This window comes from Prunus persica, chromosome G1 (genome assembly GCF_000346465.2).
Source record: "Prunus persica cultivar Lovell chromosome G1, Prunus_persica_NCBIv2, whole genome shotgun sequence".
Taxonomy (NCBI): Eukaryota; Viridiplantae; Streptophyta; class Magnoliopsida; order Rosales; family Rosaceae; genus Prunus; species Prunus persica.
The window spans coordinates 39,481,437-39,502,633 of NC_034009.1; the positions used below are offsets into that span (position 1 = coordinate 39,481,437).

Below are 21,197 nucleotides of genomic sequence, written 5' to 3' on the forward strand. Positions count from 1 at the left end.
CCAATATATATTTATATATATTTTAAAATACGGGTCTTCACACAAATGCCTTTCGCTGGTCAAGCCACAAGTCTGTGTTTTGGGGATTGCTGAGCTGCATCAATCCTGCCAATGTCAATTCTGCCCCTAGGCTCTCTCAAAGCACGTTTACAACCTATGCTAACATATACTAGAGTTTGTGCTAGTATCTAGAAAATGCCAACACTAATTTCGTAACACGTAGAAATTGTTAGAGATTGGAAGTTTTTATCATTTTTTCTTCCAATCTCTCCACCACTCACTAATATAGATTACTCATGTGATGAGGTTATAAAACCTATTTCTCTACTCTCTCATTTGTTATTTACTTTTTTTTTCCTTGGAAATATGTTCCGCCAACGTGAGAAAGAAAAATATGCACAAATTGATATATTTAATAGAAGCCCAAGATTTCGGAAGCACATAATTTCTACAAAAATCTACAAAGTGTTCTACTTTACAAACTTCATATGTCTACCAATTTCTACTAAAATTAATTTCTCTGTAGTGCTCAGATTCATCATATGTGTATCCTTAATTCTAGTGAAAATTGGAAGTTTCCATCATTTTTATTTTCTGAGAATTTTCTGAACCAAGGAAAGGGAAAATATCTAGAGGATGCATTGTAGGATTGCTCATGCCAATAATTGTACCCTCTAAATATATAAAGGGACATTTTTTTTTTTTTTTCATGACATGTGGTCCTAAAATTATTGTTCCCAGCAGGCTCTCCACCCTTCTCAAATTTAAGTGGTCCATTATGATTAATCATGTATTTTATGGACCATCCAGCTGTGAGGTTTTATCTCAAAAACCTGCGGTACCTTTCTCCCACATGCCACATGCAAATGAATTTAAGTGAGAGAGGCAGTGGGAAGTAATTAAGCTCTATATTGGTGGGTGGAGTGTTACTTCTGGGTACCCCTCATCATTCGTCTATAAAATGGTGAAGCCAGTTGCTACTGTTACCATAAGATCCAGCTCCGACTTTCTTTAATTTCTTGCTTCATATCCACTAGCTACATCTGTTGCCAAGTTAATTTCAGTCCTAATGGGGTTTCATCTCCCACTCATCTTTGCTCTTCTCAGTGTAAGCTCTGCAATTTGATTAACATTTCCATTATCTCTCATTGTACTCTATATAAACGAAAGTTTTGCGTTCCTATAATCCTCTCTGATTTTATTTACCACATAAGTGTCGTCCACTAATTAATTACACTTTGTGATTTTATTTTAATTAGAGTTCAAATTAATGTTGCAGCTAGCAGCGGTGGCACTGGCAATCCATGCTGCGCAACCAGCACCTCAACTTTACTGGAACTCCGTCCTGCCAAACACACAGATGCCAAGATCTATCAGTGAACTTCTGCATCCTGGTTTGTGTTAAGCCATTTAGAATCTTAGATATTTTTTCTACCTGCCATTTTACTGAAATGTGTTCCAACCACATATTTATCGGTTAAGTACTGTTTTCCAATTTATTATTAACCTCGGCAAAAGTTATTACATGAGTAATTATAGTGTGGTACTAGAGTACGTACGGCTACATATTCACAAATGTGTCACTCACTCTTCAATCGGCTGACCACTTATTTTCCATTATGGCGTGGATATATAATTTGCAGACTCCAAAAATGAAGAAAAGAGCACAAATGACGTTGGCAAACCTGAAACTTTCCCATTGGGCAATAAACGTTACTACAGTCAAAAAAGGTATGGAAGAGGCAATAAAAGTTACCGCAGTCAAAAAAGGTATGGAAGAGGCAATAAAAGTTACTCCGTTCAAAAAAACTATGGAAGAGGTGCTTCTCCATCTGACAATCAACTACTCCATTATAAAGACTTGGCTATTTTCTTCTTGGAGAAGGACATGAGCCCTGGCACAACAATGAAGTTCCAATTCCCTAGAAATTCAAACACGGCTACTTTCTTGCCGCGAGAAAGCGCTCAATCGATCCCCTTCTCCTCTAACAAACTACCAGAAATTTTCAACCATTTTTCAGTGAAGCCAACATCTGAGGAAGCCAAAACAATTAAGCAAACAATCGAAGAGTGTGAAGCTCCAGGCCTTAAGGGAGAGGAAATATATTGCGCCACATCTTTAGAATCAATGGTTGATTTTAGCACTTCGAAGCTTGGAACAAGAAACGTTGAAGCAATCTCGACGGAGGTATTGGAAAAAGGAGGCACCATGTCCATCCAAAACTATACAACAATGCCGGGACTGAAGAAGTTGGCAGGTGACAAAGTCGTTGTGTGTCATAAGCAGAACTATCCCTATGCTGTGTTTTTCTGCCATGCAATAAAACATACAGCAGCTTATGCTCTCTCCCTGAAAGGCGATGATGGGGAGAAGGTTAAAGCAGTAACCATCTGCCATCTAGACACATCAGAATGGGACCCAGAGCATATGTCCTTCCAAATCGTCAACGTTAAGCCCGGAACCATTCCCATCTGCCATTTCATTTCCACTGATGCTATTGCCTGGGTTCCGAACCACAAATCTGCATGATCATCACTTAGCACTGTACGTATAATTATCTCCTTACTTATTTCTGCCTCTTCATCATGTGGTGTAAGATATATGATGAGATGAAGTTTTTGGGATTAGTGGTTGGGTTGCCTGAAAAACACAGATTACAGAAACTGCTTGAAATTAACCCGATCATGTTTTCTCTTGTAACTATATAGACTTCAACTTGTACTCATAATAAAGCATGCTATATTTATGAAGAGATATTAATCTATATATATTTTTTATATATGCTTTGGCTTTGTGGTTCTACCCAATGTTTGAGTGTTGAATTGTTACGTTGGAATAGGCTGCTAATGCATGTAGTTAGAGAAGCCTTCATTTATATCAAAGTCCTCAAACTATCAAGAACTAATGTATCCAGAAACATATACCAAGACGCAAAACAACATATTTTCCATGCTCTGTCTGTAACACCAAAGCAAACTTCCTTGATCACAAAAGGATCAAATTCCAGTACTAATCTAATCCATCATGTAAAGCATACAAGTGCCTCCCTAAATACTATACTCTTTTTGTTATTTCCTACTATACTATTTAAGTTTGCATACTCATATAGCATATGCAAACACAATTAGAAATTCTACAAGATACAAACAACCCCCTCAACTTTGACCAGTGTGTCAATTTAGTTCTTGAAATTTAGATTACAAAGCAAAATCAAATCATACCATGAAACACAAGCGACTTAAACCTCCAGGCAAATAGATATTATGAACATATATAGCAATTTATAGAACAATACATTAATCCAGAAGAAATATTATGAAATGAAAAGAATAAAAAGTAGAAAAACACAAGGAAAGGAATTTGCACCTGCTCACTTGCAGATTGCTTTCTCCGGCCGTAGATGTAACAGAAATTTTCTCTTAATAATACCACAATGATCGGGTAATTGTAAGAACAAGTTGATTTAAAATTCCTTGACCCAAAAAAAAAAAAAGTTGATTTAAAATTCAGGTCAACCCATAGATTTCTCCCCTTTTTCTTCTTCATCTCGTGGGGCTTGTCTTCTTCTTGAGGATTGTATAGGCCAAGGAAATGCTTTGAGTTAGTTTTTACGCTTTTGCGTTTTGGGCCTTGGAAGTTGGGACCCAAACCAACTTCACAAAAAGAAAACGCTCAGACTATAATGAATGGAAAGTTATAAGGGGTAAGTTATAAGGGGTTCACTTTATAGCCATCAGATCAATCCAAGGGCTGGGGAGAATTGAGATAAAGTTTTAAAATCGGGTAGGTGAGGAACCCAAACCCGAATTGAATATCCAGCACGTCCGAAAAAGAAGAAGAAGAGGCAAGCACGTCCGAAAAAGAAGAAGAAGAGGCAAGTTCGAAGTTTGAACAGAAAAAACTCATCTCTTTAAAACCCATAGCTCTGAGAAACGGTTGAAGGCAACGGTTAACGACGGTTAAAGGCAACGGTTGAAGCCACTCCGTTCTCCAGACCCTGAAAAAGTATTTATTTTGAGTAGAAGGGGCAAAGGTGTGGATTCCGAAACAGTGAAGGGGCGAAGCAGTGGAAGGGGGAGGAGAGAAGCCGTATTCGTTGGAAGTGGTAGGTTCCATTTGTGGAGCAAAGCAACACAAAGACCCCGCACAGACACCTTGCGATTGTTCAATAACCAGCATTTGGTGAGTAATTTATGGAATTTGAGTTTAGGGTTAGAGTAATGGTTTTCCCCAATTTGTACCATCAATTTTGTTGGATTTGGCATCTCTTCTTTGTGCTTCAGTTGCATGTTAATTTTTGCTTGGGTATATGTTAAAAAAAGAATGAAAATCAAGTCAATAACAAGTGAATAACATGTCAATAATGATATGAATAAGATAATGGTGTTGAATTGGAGGAGGCCCTCAAAACATTCCACATTTGAAGCAGTGCATAGTGCAGATTATCTCTCTGGCGCTAGAATATATATATATTTTGAAATAAATATGATTTCCTTTGTTACTAAATTTGCCTGAGAAACATGAGAACAGATAATAATAAACTCATGAATAGAAGTGCAAAGCATTTGATGAGTAATTTATGGAATTTGAGTTTAGGGTTAGAGTAACGGTTTTTCCCAATTTGTACCATCAATGTTGTTGGATTTGGCATCTCTTCTTTGTGCTTCAATTGCATGTTAATTTTTACTTGGGTATATGTTAAAAAACAAATAAAAATCAAGTCAATCACATGTCAATAACATCTCAATAACATGTTAGTAATGATATGAATAAGATATAATGGTGTTGAATTGGAGGAGGCCCTCAAAACCTTCCACATTTGAAGCAGTGCAGAGTACCTCTCTGGCACTAGAATTTATATATTTTTTTAAATAAATATTATTTCATTTGTTACTAAATTTGCCTATGAGAAATGAGAACAGATAATAATAAACTCATGAATAAAAGTGCAAAGCATTTGAAATAAAGGTTGATCTATGACAATTGTGGCTGACAGAAGAAAAAGCTAGAAAGAAAGAAGGATGTGGCAATTGCTTAGCAAGCAGATAGCAGAGTAGATGCTTTGCTTTGCTTCCTTCCACTATATTATTTATTTATTTATTTTGTGTTGTGTATGAGATGACAATAATTGTCATGTGTGTGAAGTGCAGAACTTGCCTAGATTGCACTCACACTCACTCATGCATCAACCATTGATTCGAATTTGGATCCATGAATAAAACACATGAAATTGTTTGTAATTCACATAATCATTGCATTAACAGGTATTTGCACAAAATTTTTCATATTGCTTTGATGATGTTAAAGCCTGTGATCAGTAATCCCTATGCTTATGTACTTTGTAAAATTTGTAATGTGCCTGGTTGACTAGTTGTGTAAATACCAATGTGATTGTGCAAATACGTGGTAGTATATGTGTTCATGTTATTTCATCTTGTATTTCAGGAAATGGGATCCAATGTGGAGCTGGTATGGCCAGAGTCAGAGGCATATTCGTCACGGGTGAACAACTGCTCACATGCAAATTCATCTCTAGCTGCAATTCGAGCGAAGTTGAGTGCGGAACAATTAGAACAATTCAAGACATCATGCTTTGGCCATCTTCTGAATATAGATAAGATTCAGTTTAGCGGGCAGATTGTGCATGGGGTTGTGTTGCGTAGAGTAGCGGGGCAGGGTGTGAAAGACTTGGATGGACTGAGTTTCTTAATAGGGTGTGACGTTGCTCAGTTCACTCGTCAAGATTTCTGTTTGATCACAGGGCTTCGTTTTGGGGAAGTGCCTGAAGTTTCCAGTGGAGAGAGTGATGAAATTAGACTTCAGAAAAGATATTTTATAGACGAATGAATTACATGCAATGCTTTAGAATAAACATTTTTGAGGTGCACAGAGGAAGATGACATCTACAAGCTAGCTCTTGTTTACTTTGCTGAGTTAGTGGTTTTGGGAAGGGACAAACATTTGAACATCAATCTAAATTACCTGACCCTTGTAGAGGACTTAGATGCGTTCAACAGGTATCCGTGGGGTTCGGTGTCCTTTGACAAAACCAAAGACAGTCTATTTTCTGCACCAACAAAGTATGTGAAAAGCTTTGAAAATGAAGAGGGAAGAGGGAAGGGGAAAAGTAAGGTAACAGGAACAAGCCGGAGAAATGAAAAGGGCAAGAAGGATAAGCATGGTGAAGTGCAAAGGGGTGGTTGGAGTTTTAAAGGTTTCACGTATGCTTTCCAGGTACATGGTAATAATGTTCATGTCAGTTATGTCTTGTTTTTCTTTAAAACTTAAATAATGACTTTTGTCCTGTGAATTGTGTAGATTTGGGTATATGAATTAATTGCTAGAATGGCAGACCTGAATTACTGCAAGGTTGTTGATCCGACAGCTGTCCCGCGTATTTTGCGATGGAGAACTACTACGTCTGTTCCTGAGATGAGAAAGTTGAACAATTATTTTTTCCAGAGCAAAGAGGTTTGGTTTGCAGCCCTTAGAACTATTTATAAGATTTAATGAAATTATGAAGTAGAATGATTGAATATGACTCTTGTCTGTATTCTGAAACAGTCAGTTCAGTTGCGGGCGCTATGTCCGAGTGAAGAGGAAATGAGACAACCATATTGGAGTTGGCCACAGGATCGCCCTGCTGTTGTCTCGGCAGAGTCAATTCCTTCTTCATGTGCTGACCTTGATGAGTTGAACAAGGTGGTAAGCTTGTTGAGGTCCGAGTTGTTTCAAGTAAAGTTGGAAAAAGACGTCCTTGAGTTAAAGGTCATACGGATGGAAAAACTTTTGGACCACTGTTTAGGTCCTCAATTTGAGCAGGAAGTAAGGAGGGACCTAGCTTTACTGAAAGAGAGGACGAATCTTTGTGTCATCTCACATCTATTTAAGGGAAGTGAGGAAATGGATGACATTCAATGGGATGAAGGGCCAAGTAACAGAAATGAGGGAGAGGAAAAGGAAGATGAAGGGATTGAAGGGGGTGAAGGGCCAAGTAATAGAATTGAGGGAGAGGAAAAGGAAGAGGAGGGGATTGAAGGGGGTGAAGTGCAAGGAAAACCAAGTGAGGTAGAGGAAGCTCAAAGGAAAAGAAGTGAAGGAGAGCAAGTGAAAATAAAAAGCAGTAAGGGAGAGAAAACGCAAAGAAAGAGCAGTGAGGGAGAGGAAGTGAAAAGAAAAAGCAGTAAGGGAGAGGAACTGCAAAGGAAAAGCAGTGAGGGAGATGATCCGCAAAGAAAAAGAAGGGAGGGCAAGGAAGTGAAAAGACAAAGAAGTGAGGAAAAGGAAGTGTAAAGAAACCAATGTGAGAAAGAAGATAATGAAGTTATGTTGCTTGGCGATGACATTGGCGAGAGCACAGAGGGGACAAAGGTTGAGTTTAGTCTCGGGGACATTGATTTGGATCAACCTACAGCTGTGCTATCTCAGTTGAATGTTTGGTTGAATGATAAAGGTAAAGCTGTGGAACAAGGGGTCCAATTACGGAAGAGGAAGATGATCATTCCTATGTGGAAGATCATTGAAGGTAGTGAATTGGTTTCAAAAACTTTGGCAGAGACAACCGGACTTCAGATGTTAGACCCAACGAAGGCGATTCTGTATGATGATCTGGTGAAATTGCTGAAACTTTGTTGGGAATGGCGCCATAACCCAAAGTAAGTCCCTTGTTTTTTGAGATAAAAGGCATGAGTGTATATATTTTTTAATTGTTGTGTTCTAAAACTTTTTTATATTCATAGTTTGGTGATGCAATTTGGCAACATGGAAGCTGAGATTGAATTCTTCGCTTCCCTCATCAAAGCTGATGGTTGGCTGAAAGGAGATGTAAGTTTAATTGATTATGCATTTGTTTTAATGTACATAGATTATGAGATTGACAAGAAAAACATGTTGCAGCACATTGATTTGGGGTTGTATCTCATCCGGAAGCGACAACAAGAGTTGGAGGAAGTAGAAATATCGGACTGGACAATGACCGATGTATTTTTTATGGTATGTCATGGGCCTTGACCAAGTGCTGTTAATAATTACAAATTATCCATACTTGTTTTGTGGAGGTGTTTAACCATTGATTGTTTTCTATTTCACAGAATCACATTCGTACTTGCTTTGCGGATAATAAAAGAAAAAAAGAGCAGGTTTGGTGGAAAATTAGAAACAGTTTACTGAACGTTGTAAATGGCAAGGTTCCGGCGTGTGAGATGGATTGGCAGAACATATATAAGGTGTATGCCCCTTGTATGTTGACGAAGTACAAGCATTGGGTGGCTGTAATGATTGATCTAGTTTTGTGTGAAATCCAAGTGTACGATTCAAAGGTTTCACTTATTCCAGATGAGATCTTAAAGGAAGAACTCGCCCCGCTTTCAATTACGATTCCAAATCTTCTCAACACCATCGACTTTTATGAAGAAGGTGTTTACGTAAACAATTGCAGCCGAGATTGGTGGTGTCCGTGGCCAATAGAGCGTGTGGATGTTCCACAACAGTCTAATCAGTAAGCACAACTTTTTATTTAATTTTATTACTTTAAATTGTCAATTACGTTAGAATGTCATTAGTTGAATTGATCGAGTTCTTGTTTTGCTTCAGAGGCGATTGTGGCATGTTCGTGTTGAAGTACATTGAGCTTTTGGGCGCTGAGATTCCGTTAGCTACTTGCACCTCGGAGAACATGCCCTTTTTTCGGTTGAAATTGGCTGCAAAGATAACACGGGGAGATGCTTACATGCCATGATATTGGTTGAACTTGGTTTAGGTACATGATGATTAAATAGGTTTTGGGAATGTCCAATTTCAAACTCATGTAAATACACAATAGAGACCTACGGGTCCTTTTCGAATTCTACCTCTGCTCCTCTATTCTTCTTCGTCTTTCTCAATCTTAGTGTATTTTTGTACATAATTTGAGGTTTAAGTTATTGGACGATAACAATTAGAACCAAAATAGTGGCAAATATTATAGCGGATGCATGCTTTCATTTTGATTAGTGTGATACTACGCTACATTTATTCTCATATTGTGCTAAATGTATATGGAGTTGGATGCAGAGCATAGACAGAAAAATGAAGAAACTGAAATGGAGATGCTGAGGCTTGGTGAGGAGAAAAGTAAATGGATCTGTAAATCTATTGCACGTAGGCAATCTAAATGGATAGGCAGATGAGTTTTTGAAGTTAGACACTTGTCATTCCCATACATAGAATGTGCCTATGGAGTGTAAAGTATTTTTGGATTTAATGAAACAAACTTCTGTGTAATATTAGCCTAACTCCTTCACGACATTTACATAACCTTAACCAACTGCATTGAATTGGGATTTAAAGACTGCATATGTGAATTGGGATTTGAAGATGGCTTTTTAAGTGTATTACATCATTGCAAAGTGATATGTCATCGTTTATGCAAGCCACCATTAATCGCAATAGGTTGCATCTTAATAAGGTAATTCTGTAAGGGGAATAAGCGGCTATGGCCTCGCCTCTAATGTTTTATTCAACCATGCCCTCTTTATAGAAACACATGAAAAAATGTCCCCAGGTGCAATGCTATAAAAACTTCCAGTTGGTTCTGTACCGCCCCTCGGGTTTGAATCCCTCTCTCCTTTATAATCGGTTAATAAATTCATTGATTTTCTTTTTTTTATTGGTTTTGGGCAGCTCAGTAGCATAAAAGTAATGTATATTGGTGCGTCTATATTGCATGTCTGTTGCGTCTATATTGCTTCTCTATTGTGTGTATATCTTACATTTATTGTATGTGTATTGATTGTTTATTGCTTACGAAGGAAATAAACAACAATACACAGGCAACAGACAAACAATATATACACAACAGACAAACAATATACACACAATAGATACGCAATATACATACAATAGACATGCAATATACACACAATAGACATGCAATATACATCCGTCCCCAATTACACAAACCATAAGGAAGTCGTATTGAATAGGAAATTAAACTTAACAGTTGTTCTTCCTACTAAAAGAAAGAATAAGGTCCGTTTTCCCCCTTAAATCTTACTTGAGTGGTACTTGTGCCCCCAATAAACATCCAATATTGGAGCAATAACATTCGATATACATGCAGCAAACAATCAATAAACCTTTAATAAACATTCAATATCGGTTCAATAACATGCGAAATACATGCAGTTAATAATCAATAAACCTTCAATAAACATGTAAACAATCAATAAACTTTCAATAAACATTCAATATCGGAGCAATAACATGCGAAATACATACAGTAAACAATCAATAAACCTTCAATAAACATTCAATATCATGCGATTTATATGCAGTAAACAATCAATAAACTTTAAGTATACGCAAATAAACAATCTATATACACTAAATAATTATGCAATTTTCAAAAAAAAAAATGTATTGTCTTGTTATTGCATCGTATTGGCCCTGTATTGTGATTTTATCGTCTTCGTATGATTTTATTTTTTTAAAGTAAGTCTTGGAAAGTTTTTGCTGGGTTTCAAACAAATAAATGCTTTTGTTTAAATTCAATGCCAATCCACTTATTTCAAGAACAAAAATTACAAAATGGGTTTGAAAACTCATTGGTGGTGCGTGCAACATGTCTTTTTGGGGAGAAATTTCACAATCCTTGAAACCGTGCACTTAATTGATCATTAAAAGAACAAATAATATGACAATTGATACAACTAATAAAACTAATACCAAGTCCTTAATGGACTTCAGCATATTCAGCACTGTAGCATCATACGTGTCATCTTGATGTTCTGCTTCAGCGGAGGTTACATCAACCCATTCGAATCCATTGCAACTGGTGGATCCCTAATTGCAGGCATCATATATGCAAAATAATTCTGTCAGAGTTAGACATAGGTTTTTTTTCCCCCACACACATATTCTTGAAATGAAAACTTACATAGGAGGTTAGACACTTCCAAAATGGCTTCCCTCGATTTTTATCTGATTTTGAAACCCGAACCACCATTGTAGCTCCACAATACTGACACCTTTTTGTTTGAGCAGGAGATGAAGACGAAGACATGTTGAATCTTCTCACTTGTACCTCTTCTCACTCAGATCTTCTCACTGAAACCTCTTCGGACTCATACCTTCTCACTCATAGTTCTCAGTCATACCCCTTCACTCATAACCCTAAATTTCTCACTCAGCTCTCTCTCATCTCTGCCCAAATCAAATTATATCCTTCTTTGCTGTGTGTGGGTGGGTTGGTCACGATCTGGACACCTGTACCGTCAGAATTGTGACATCTTTTACCCCGAAAAGCAATATAATATTTCACTACCAAATATTAATCTGAAAATTGAGGGGACACTGCTTGAAATATATTATTTTATTTATATTTCATTAAGACAACTAGTTGGATAAGAATCCATCATCATTGGTTTCATTTTAATAACATTACTAGTGGTAGTTTGGTGTGGGAAAATGAAAAAGTATATGATGGGACCTTCTGTGACTAGTCAGTAATCCATCACATTTGTATCAATGAATTTGATGGTGGGAAAATCCTAAAAATGGCTATGCAAATAGGTTATTAATTGAATTTTTGACTGTCTGACTCTCTATGCAATTTTATGACGTTTTCCCTTCTTTTGTCTCGAGTTTTAGGGTGTCGGGTTCAGTTTCTTTAAAAACGGTCAACTTGGAAAAACCCCAAGTGGAAACACCTTTTAAAAACACTATAAACAGAGGCTAAAACAAAACCAAAACCCCATATATTCTCATTTCTGCCCTCTTCCACTCCTCAAATCGTTCCATTCCAAAAACATTTCAATGAATTCGAAACATTTCACTACACTCGGAGGAAAGAGAAGGAAGCATCTCCATTTGGATATGCCCCAAGCCTTCATCCCGGAGTTAGCTTGGTTTAAAGTGATGTTATACGTGGCAACCCAATCATCGGAAGATCTCTTCCGTATGGCATCTGTGTGCCCATTGTTCCATACTTTGGCAAACACTCCACAAGTGTGGAACACCATTTCAGTGGCAAAGTACCCAAACCATCCTAGCTGGTACCGTGCCAATCCTGCGGTCCAGCATTTCTTGCAACAATGCAGGGCTTGCGATAACCCTAAGTCGATATTTAGAGAAGCATTCGAAGTGTTTTTTAAGCAGGGTAACGTGGAAGCATTGTATGGGATGCGCATTACAGCCACGGCAGGCCATATAGAAGCGGCATATCTAGTTGGACTACTTGACATGTCCGGAATTGGTCAGTCAAAAGAGGATGCATTAGAATTCTTGTGTTCTTTGAATCAATGTAACAACATTGATATGAAAGGAACCAGGGATGCTTTGAGACAAAGATTAAGCCGACCAACAGTTGCAAGACATATCCTAGATATGTTTGACTATGGGAAGATTAAGTTCAATCACTGCAGCCCTTGTAACAACAATGAATGGTGTTTTGTTATTCAAGGCTGGCCTACTGAAGAAAAGATAAATCCTGCCTTCTGGACTTGTTGCAATCGATGCAAATGGCACCGTGAGAGTATTTTTTGGTTCAAGGTGATGCGTGTGTATGTTGTGCGAGGGAATCCATACCCTTATAATTAGTTGTAGTATGTTTTTACGGTTTTTATGCATTGTGGACTTGCTTCTCTTCAGTTCTAGGTTCGCTGGCTACGTTGTACAAATGTTGTTTAAATGTGGGGTTTTAATCTATTTTGTCTGGTATTTGTGCTGTCATAAACCGTTTTATATATAAATGTATAATATATATTATATAGCGGAATTATTACTGACATCATAGACGGCTACGAATGACATTTTACTGACACAGATATTTTGCACAACTGCAATCTTAATATTTGGTAAACGAAAAGGCATGCATGGAGTAAATAGGTGTCTTTTCACCAGTGCTTGGGAATGACATTTTCCCACTGAGCATATCCCAAATGATTTGGTTACAAGTTTCTTAAGCAAAACTTGAATAGTGAATGACGTTGAATAATTTTTTCCTAATGTTGTAGAATAGATGACTTGTATATTTCCATTTTATTTTTCAAAACATCCCTTAAACCTAAAAAATAAAAAAATTAACAAATTGAAGAAGAGAGAAACCGATTAGCACCAGAAATGGCCTATTCGCACGGAAAATAAAAATTAAAAAAAAAAGTTGGAGTAAATATAATTAACAAATGGACAGGCTAAAAAGTAATATAATAATAATAAAAATAATTTAGGATAATAATAAAATACTAATGTAACATAACCATGAAACAGGGAATTCAGTAGGAAGATGAAATCTCAATAAGTTCGTAGCAATTTTCGAAACATTATTGGGATTTTTGTGTATTTAGTTATGAATTTTCCAAGAAAAAGTAATAAAATAATAATTTAGGGTAAAATGCAAGGATGTGGCCATGTTGACTGACGTACACTTGTGCAAGTGATGAAAGTTGACGGGCTGAGATCGTGCCAGGTGTCCTCTTGCAATTATTTTGGCTTTTTTAGTGCAAAAATCTTTGAAAAAAGGTAATAAATAGTAGGTCTTGTGACGTTATAAAACTAGGGGAACCTATAAATCATCCGTCTCGCAATGAAAAAATCCAAATTATTTTAGATAACTCACTTTCCTCTTAACCCTAAGTATTTATGTTTGTTAACTTTAACTTCAATAACCTACTTGAACAATCATCTCCCGTTAATGTTCGGAATTATTTTTTTAAAATGTGTAACCATGTATCGGGGAATTCAACAAGGGAGATTGAGTGTCAATGAGTTCGTAGCAATTTTCGGATCATTTTTCTAATTTTTGTGTATTTAGTTATGAATTTTCTAAGAAAAAGTAATAAAATAATAATTTAGGGTAAAAGGCAAGGATGTGGCCATGTTGACTGACGTACACTAGTGCAAGTGGTGAAAGGTGATGGGCTGAGATCGCGCCAGGTGTCCTCTTGCAATTATTTTGACTTTTTTAGTGCAAAAATCTTTGAAAAAAGGTAATAAATAGTAGGAAAATCCTAAAAATGCCCCGAAAATTACTCGGACCTCCTTGTGATGTTATAAAACTAGAGGAACCTATAAATCATCCGTTTCGCAATGAAAAAATCCAAATTATTTTTACATAACTCACTTTCCTCTTAACCCTAAGTATATATTTTTGTTCACTTTAACAATTATATTTCCTTAATATTCGTTATATAATTTGTAATAATACAAGAATTAGTTTCCTTTCATATATAAGGATGTAAAATAATTTGTTTTGTTATAATAATGTACATATATAATAATTGCACATGCTTTGAAGCCATCATTGCAACTACGCCTAGAGCTTTGAACACGTCAGAGGTATTCAATAAGTTGTCCATATGACGCCGCATTGGGAATCAGTAATATATTTTCTATCATGTCCAATCACATAAAATAATGCCATACTTTTTCTGAAAAACCTCACACAAGTCAAGCAATTTTAAAATATTAGTGAATATTTGTCCTAGTCTATATGAGTGATTATATATTCAGTCTGCATTTTTTCACAGTATATGTTAACTTTCAGAGGGATTCCACAAACATATAATATAAAGAAAGAAAGAAATAGTAGGAGATGAACCAGTACAAAAAACAATATATAAATGGTACATAATAATTCCATAACCTTGTCACAAACGCACTCACAAATGCTTTTCCATAAACCTTGTCCTAACATATAATAAATAAAGGCAACATTGCATATGATGCAACCATGTCCAAATCTGATACGTGATCACAAAAAAATGGACATGGCAGCAACATATGACTGAAGTAGATGAGCTCTTTGCATCTTGTGTTATCGTAATTAAAGACATCAAAAGATTAAGGTTGAAATCTTCCATAGTAGTAAGCATCAAAATAGGTTTGAAGCAGAGTTTAACGAAAATTCCAATTCCACTTATTGGCCTCTGCTCAAACACGAGAACCAAAATGGTTACTTCCCTTGCTGAGTATATTTGTTAACGTCGGAAACAGTAACAGATGACCAATCAAACCCGGGTACGACGAGTTTTGCATAGGATCGGAAGTAGTCGAATCCAGCTTGCATCACACGCTTCTTTGACTCCACTGCATTAGATGAGTTCTTGTATTTTTGAACAGCTACACTCCGAAGTCGTTTGTGTCTACGCTTCATGCACTGCAAATTCGCCCTATCCAGATTGGCCTGCCTTTTGTCATCTTCAATTTGGCCTTCAACAAATTCCAAACGTGCCCTTGGCCTTTGGATTTCATCACCAAGTTGAAGATGCCTCTCCTTCCAAAAAGCAAGAACTCTTTCAGATTCAAAACTTCCAACAAAATGGTCATTCTGTCTAGGAATGTGACATTGCTTGTCTAGTGACTCACTTGCGTTTCGAAGGCAGTCTTTGTTTGGAGGGGTGTTTATTATGCTCACATCAAACTTGGTTAGTAAATCCATTTTATGGGGGGAGTGAGTTTCTATGGAGGAGAGAGTTTTAGTAGATGGAGACAGATTCGGTGAAGGAGTGAGTTTTGTGTGGAGGGAGAATTTCTATGAAAGGAGTGATAGTAATAGCAATAAAAGGGTTCCCGCCAAAAAATATTTGGTTGACAATGTATAAATTAATTTTTGGTCTGATACAATCTAAGTTTAATCCTAACTAGTTTGGTTGAGTTCACTAACTAGATGTCACTTCCATTGAGTTTCTTTCAACCACTATCAGTGGTGTAAGGAGAGTGTGAGGTTGACATGCTTGAAAAGCAAAACCTGACACCTCTTTTTTTAAAAATTGAAAGAAAGTACATATGTTGACTACACACAACCTTTGGTATGTTGGTCTATAAACCTATGTTCCCTTTCTCAAATGAAATTGCATATGCAATCCTCATCCTCCCAAAACAAATAGGATTATTCAAGCATGTCAACCTCTTCAGGCGCCAACAACACAATCGAAGATGACAAATTGGAGTCGCAGGTTCTATTTCCACATTGTACTCACCGACCCCTTCCTTTTTCAACATCATTTGGGAGTGAGGGGGACTCCGATGATCCATTAGAGGCAATACATGCAGTCAGTAGCAAGCTGGATTATAATTCCAAACTGATCAATTCATGGCACGAGAAATGTGTTGAAGACGAGGCCATTTTGGCTGATCTTAACATTAGAGTGAACAAAGGGTTCTCCCAAAAGAACAAGTACTTGAAGCTGAGTCATAAAAGGAAGCTGAAAGCTGAGGAGTTGGATACAGTAATAAATGATGAAATTAAAGGTTGTTTGATGAACCATATGCGATGCAAAGAGCATCATAGTGAACTGGAGTTGGCATTCAACGAAGGATTTTTAAAATTTCAAGCATTTGCGGCAACTACTCATACAAGTTATAATTGGGACTATGTGTCCCCTGATGCTGTGAGAGAGATACTAGACGATGATGGTGACATGAATGAGCATAAGCACGTCAAAGCTGCTCGGAAGAAGCCGACCGATACGACTAAGTGATTGCGGCTACCGTTGTTCAGTTGGTTGAGGGTGATCATGGTATTGCACAAATTAGAAGTATATTCCCTTAATGTCATTATCTAATTTAAAATAACACAAATATCAGTTTCATTTGCTTCATATATAATTATTGGGACTATGTATTGCAAGTCATCATGTGTTCCTTCTGTCTAACATTATATTTTGCAAATATCGAAATATTATTCAATAAGCAGTCAATATCACAGCAAGTTGGGAATCAGTAAACCCCCATTATCATGTACATTCACATTAAAGAGCTGGTGTACTTTTTCTCAAAAAACTGACACGTGAGTCATAAGTAACATAACATGTGCTATACATTGTTTAGTGAATGGTTTATGATTTATTTATATATAATAAAATTCCAAATATTGCTGAATATTTATTTCGTCTATATCACTGGGGACATGAGTGAACATACGCATGTGAGACCTGCTAAGAAGAAGCTGACCAATACGACCGAGGGATTGTGGCTACCATTGTTCCGTTGGTTGGGGAGATCGTGGTATTGCTAAGAGGGAGCACATAATATGTTTTGCAATCAAATTTTCTTTTGTGTGTGGAATTTTCTTTTATGTGTGGAATTATGAGTAGTTCAAATGTTAGTGTACCCTTTAATATTCTCCAACAGTTCAAAATGTGATTAGCTGAATGTACTTTTTTACACGCTGCTTTCTAATCACTCTGTTCCAACAAAAGGCTTTAAGTATCCTTCAGTTACAAATGTTTACAAAATCGTGCCCCTAATAACCAGTCGAGCTTAGATCTTAATAACCAGTAAAACACTAGAACATAACATTCGGAAAAAGTGAGTACTGTTGGAAATCATTACTGGTAATGGAAACAACAGCTGGCTGCTGGAAATGCTGCATTAGCATGTGATATAATCAATGAATCTCTGTTAAAACATAATTCACCATAAACTACCCATTTTACATGGTAAAAGTCATTGCTTCTTCACATAACTCAAAATTTGATACTTTATCAAATGTCTATGAAAATTTCTAAATAGGGAGAAGACGTAAAATTAACATGTGTCCAAATTTCATGCAAGAATGAAACCAAGCAAATTTTCATTTCAATTACCAGTGGACATAGTAAGAGCTCATGGGTGGACATGAACAAAATAATAATAATAATAAAAACTGAATCTAGAAAACTTCACCTGATCATTAGTCTTCATAACAACCGGATTTCGTCTAATAGAAACATAAATCATTCAGTTGGTCCGTGCATCCTGTCAAATTCGTCGAATAATGGGTCACTACGATCTATTGGAGTTGATTCGTCATTGTTCGATGGTGATGTCCTGCATAAACATCAAACAAAAGCACATAAAAAATTTACCTATTCAAATTTTAGGTGTTATTATAAATAGTGTTAGCATCTTACGGTGTGTTCAAATTTCTTGAGCATTGTCTTCTATCATGGCCAATGTGTCCACACTCCCGACAGTGTCTAATCCTTCGCTTCATTGCCTTTTCCTTTGCTCCCGTTACTCGTTTCGACCTTCCTTTGCACCTCACTCTCTTAGGGTCTTTCATATATTGTGTTTGAGAGCTGGACTCTCCAACTTCGTTATTACTTGGTCCATCCTTCAACAACTTCAACTTCACCTACAAACTTTTTAGAGTCTCTGACAGTAGCTCACATCCTTCTTCACTCATTAATGCATCCTCAACCACATCTGAAGCAAGTCGAGACATTGTACTCCGCTTTATTAAAAGACCAGGATTTGCAGAGTCTTTAATTTCGTTGCCATTTGCATCTGACACCAATCCAGATTTCGCAGTTTTCTTCCACCTCTTCAAAATATATTTATCGGGCATATATTCAATCTGGTCCCTTCTGAACAATGCTAAGATGTGCTTGCAAATAATTCCAACAAATTCAAATCTTTTGCAGCTACACGATGCGTGGTCAGAATCTTTGACATATACAACTTCTGCCACTCTTGTTTCCCAATTTTTCCTTTCGCTCACGTTAAAGACAACTTTAGAAGCATCCTCTGTTTTGAGCTCTAGGAAACATGCTGTACTTTGTATTAGTTCTTGCTCAAACTTTTGAAACATTGTCCTTGTGTACAAGGTAGCCATTTGTTTGTTTATTGGCATCGGTAGAATACATTGAGCCACTTCAAATGCATCTATGTGATCAGCAACTAACTCTTTTTGACGTTGATGAGAAAGTGCCCTCTCAAATCGTATTATGAAATCCATCAACGAATTTCTCTTTGATATGTATTGCTTGAAAAAACCATGAGAACCTTCCGCTATTTGGCTGCTTGATATTCCAGCGGCAAAAAATTGTCGTGCGTAGGCTGGAACCCAAGATTCCCTTAAATCAAACATTGAACTTAGCCATGGATGGTCAGTCAAACCAGCCTTTGTAACCACAATATTCCATTTTGCATCAAACTCATCCTTATTGTCAGTATCCCATATGACTTTCTGAAATTCACTCCAATACTCCTTATAAGCAGAATGTGGTAACTTAACAGAGAACTTTGATGTGATGTGCCATATGCAAAGTCGATGAAATGTAGTCGGGAAGGCTATTGAAATCACTCTGGTCATTGCCGCATCTTGATCTGTAATGATCATTTTAGGTTCGCCACCTGGCATGGGTTTCTTAAACTCCTCAAACATCCAAATAAACGACTCAGTCGTTTCCTTGCTAAAAAATGCACATGCTAAGACAATTGTCTGACCATGGTTATTAACTCCCAACATTGGTGCAAATGTCAAGTCGTATCGATTCGTGTTGAATGTGGTATCGAATACAACAACATCTCCATAAAACCCGTACGCCCGTCTAGAAGTTGCATCTGCCCAAAAAAATCGACTAAACTTGTCATGGCCATCTCCCTCAATCTTGAAATAAAAAGCCTCATTTTTTTCTGTTCAGCCATAAAATACTCGGTCACTAGTTCAACATCGTGGTTCCTCAGCTTCCCATTCACACTACATTCAAGATTGTAGATATCTTTTTTGATAAATCTGATTTTATCCATTCCTCCGGATTGCACCTCGAAAATACTTACCTTCTGATGAATGAGAATATTAACTGAACCCAACTGTTTTGTGAGTACTTTTGTAGAATCTGAAATACGACGGTGTGATCTTAATAAATGCATTCTTTCTGAGGGTGTCATCTTATGATTGTGTCCCTCTGCAAAAAGAGAGATGGTATACTTCTTGCTCCCATTTGCCTTCACAACTACAATCTTAGCTTTGCAATTGCATCTACTTATTCCCCGTTGTCTTTTTCTCTCTCAAGTTTCATCTCTCATGTATGCACCTTGTTTGCAACATACAAATTCTTTCCTCAAAATCTCTTTCTTATTTTTCCCCCAAAAGCTGGAATGAAGTCGAATACCAAAGCCAGCCAAGAATGCATATCTATTATAGAAATTGTAAACGAGGTCAAGCGAGTCGAACTTCATCCCAACTGCTGGTGTTTCCTCATTTCTTACTTCAGGAATATAAACCCTCCCATTAGCTGTTACACAGTCATCACTCTCTGAGCCCCCAGACATTTTATCTACATATATTATTGATCCACTTCTATATTACTGCATAGCAAATATTAATTCATTAATCAGTCATTACTGCATCACAACATATCAATGCATTCCACTTACACAAAACATTGCCCAAATTGACACAAAACACACATAGCCTAACTTGTTGGATTCCGATTACACAAAACGCAAGCAAAATTTAATAATAGTTACGTCATCTCTTGTGAAATAATCTGGAAAAAATAACATTAGAACCAACATGTTCAACTAAGAACACAAATGTAATTCAAACCACCAATTACAGAACTTCACCCAATATCCTCTCCAAATGCTTACTCCTAATGTCATTAAGCCTAAATTTAGGATCTTTTACCTACATTTCATAATTTTCCACCCCCACCAAAAACAATCAACTAAGTATATTGAATATTCATAAAGAAAGGACACATTATTGACTCCACCAATGACGCATTATTGATGCCACAAATGACGAATTTCCCACCCTCACAAAAAATAAACCAAAGCCAATAAAATCAATCCAGCAAGTGAACTTACCTCTCAAAATCAATCGGGAGCTCCGAAGTCAGTCAGCTTGAGAGAATGTGGTGGACATTAGAGAAGACTCTTTGGTATTTGAGACTCCATCTCTACCAAAATTGAGGAACAACTGCTGCTGCGGCATCTAGCTACAAAAAGAGATATGCTACTTTACTTTCATCTGGAATCTTGTCTGCTGAATGAAAAAGAGAAGGGGTTTTCACTTGAGCCATAAAATCAAAACAGGGCAACAGCTAGGTAAGAGCCATTAATCGCAATACCGAGGATACCATAGATCGCAGGCCTCCCAAGAAGCTGATGACAATGGAGTGACTATAGGGTTTGGGAGCTTTGGATCCTTCTAATTGTGGGTTTTCTTTACATTCAAAAAGAGAGGATTATGTTCTTGAGTTTTTCACAAAGAGGGAAAGAGGGAAAGATGAGACTGAAGTTGGGTTTCTAACGGGTTAGATTTCAACCCGATTCTACATGCACCCTTTTTAAAAACTCACCGTTGGATGAAATCCAACGGCTCTTACATACCCCTCAAAAACACCCCTTATAACTTTCCACTCACTATAGAAGCTCCCAAAAGAAAACAGATTTGCCAAAAATCAAATTTTAAGTCTCTCCTACGATCGAAATTTGGATTTGATGA

General features: G+C 37.0%; 4 protein-coding genes across 4 annotated transcripts; 3 read left to right on the forward strand and 1 right to left on the reverse strand.

Moving 5' to 3' along the window:
- LOC18793176 (BURP domain-containing protein 5) lies at positions 944-2,764 on the forward strand. The gene is made up of 3 exons (XM_007222260.2): positions 944-1,108; positions 1,280-1,394; positions 1,644-2,764. The coding sequence occupies exons 1-3, from the start codon at positions 1,070-1,072 to the stop codon at positions 2,528-2,530; spliced, it is 1,041 nt and encodes a 346-aa protein (XP_007222322.1). The 5' UTR covers positions 944-1,069; the 3' UTR covers positions 2,531-2,764.
- On the forward strand, positions 2,858-8,986 carry LOC109950717. Its single transcript, XM_020570676.1, has 8 exons — positions 2,858-4,183; positions 5,447-6,235; positions 6,320-6,472; positions 6,566-7,656; positions 7,741-7,825; positions 7,898-7,993; positions 8,092-8,498; positions 8,594-8,986. Exons 4-8 carry the CDS (start codon positions 7,328-7,330, stop codon positions 8,736-8,738), a joined length of 1,062 nt encoding a protein of 353 aa, XP_020426265.1. The 5' UTR covers positions 2,858-4,183; positions 5,447-6,235; positions 6,320-6,472; positions 6,566-7,327; the 3' UTR covers positions 8,739-8,986.
- Positions 11,855-12,577, forward strand: LOC109947483. Its single transcript, XM_020557770.1, has one exon. It carries the CDS (start codon positions 11,855-11,857, stop codon positions 12,575-12,577), a length of 723 nt encoding a protein of 240 aa, XP_020413359.1.
- LOC109947484 (protein FAR1-RELATED SEQUENCE 5-like) lies at positions 17,695-20,017 on the reverse strand. The gene is made up of 4 exons (XM_020557775.1): positions 19,858-20,017; positions 18,605-19,378; positions 18,121-18,511; positions 17,695-17,788 (listed from the first exon to the last, which is right to left on the reverse strand). The coding sequence occupies exons 1-4, from the start codon at positions 20,015-20,017 to the stop codon at positions 17,695-17,697; spliced, it is 1,419 nt and encodes a 472-aa protein (XP_020413364.1).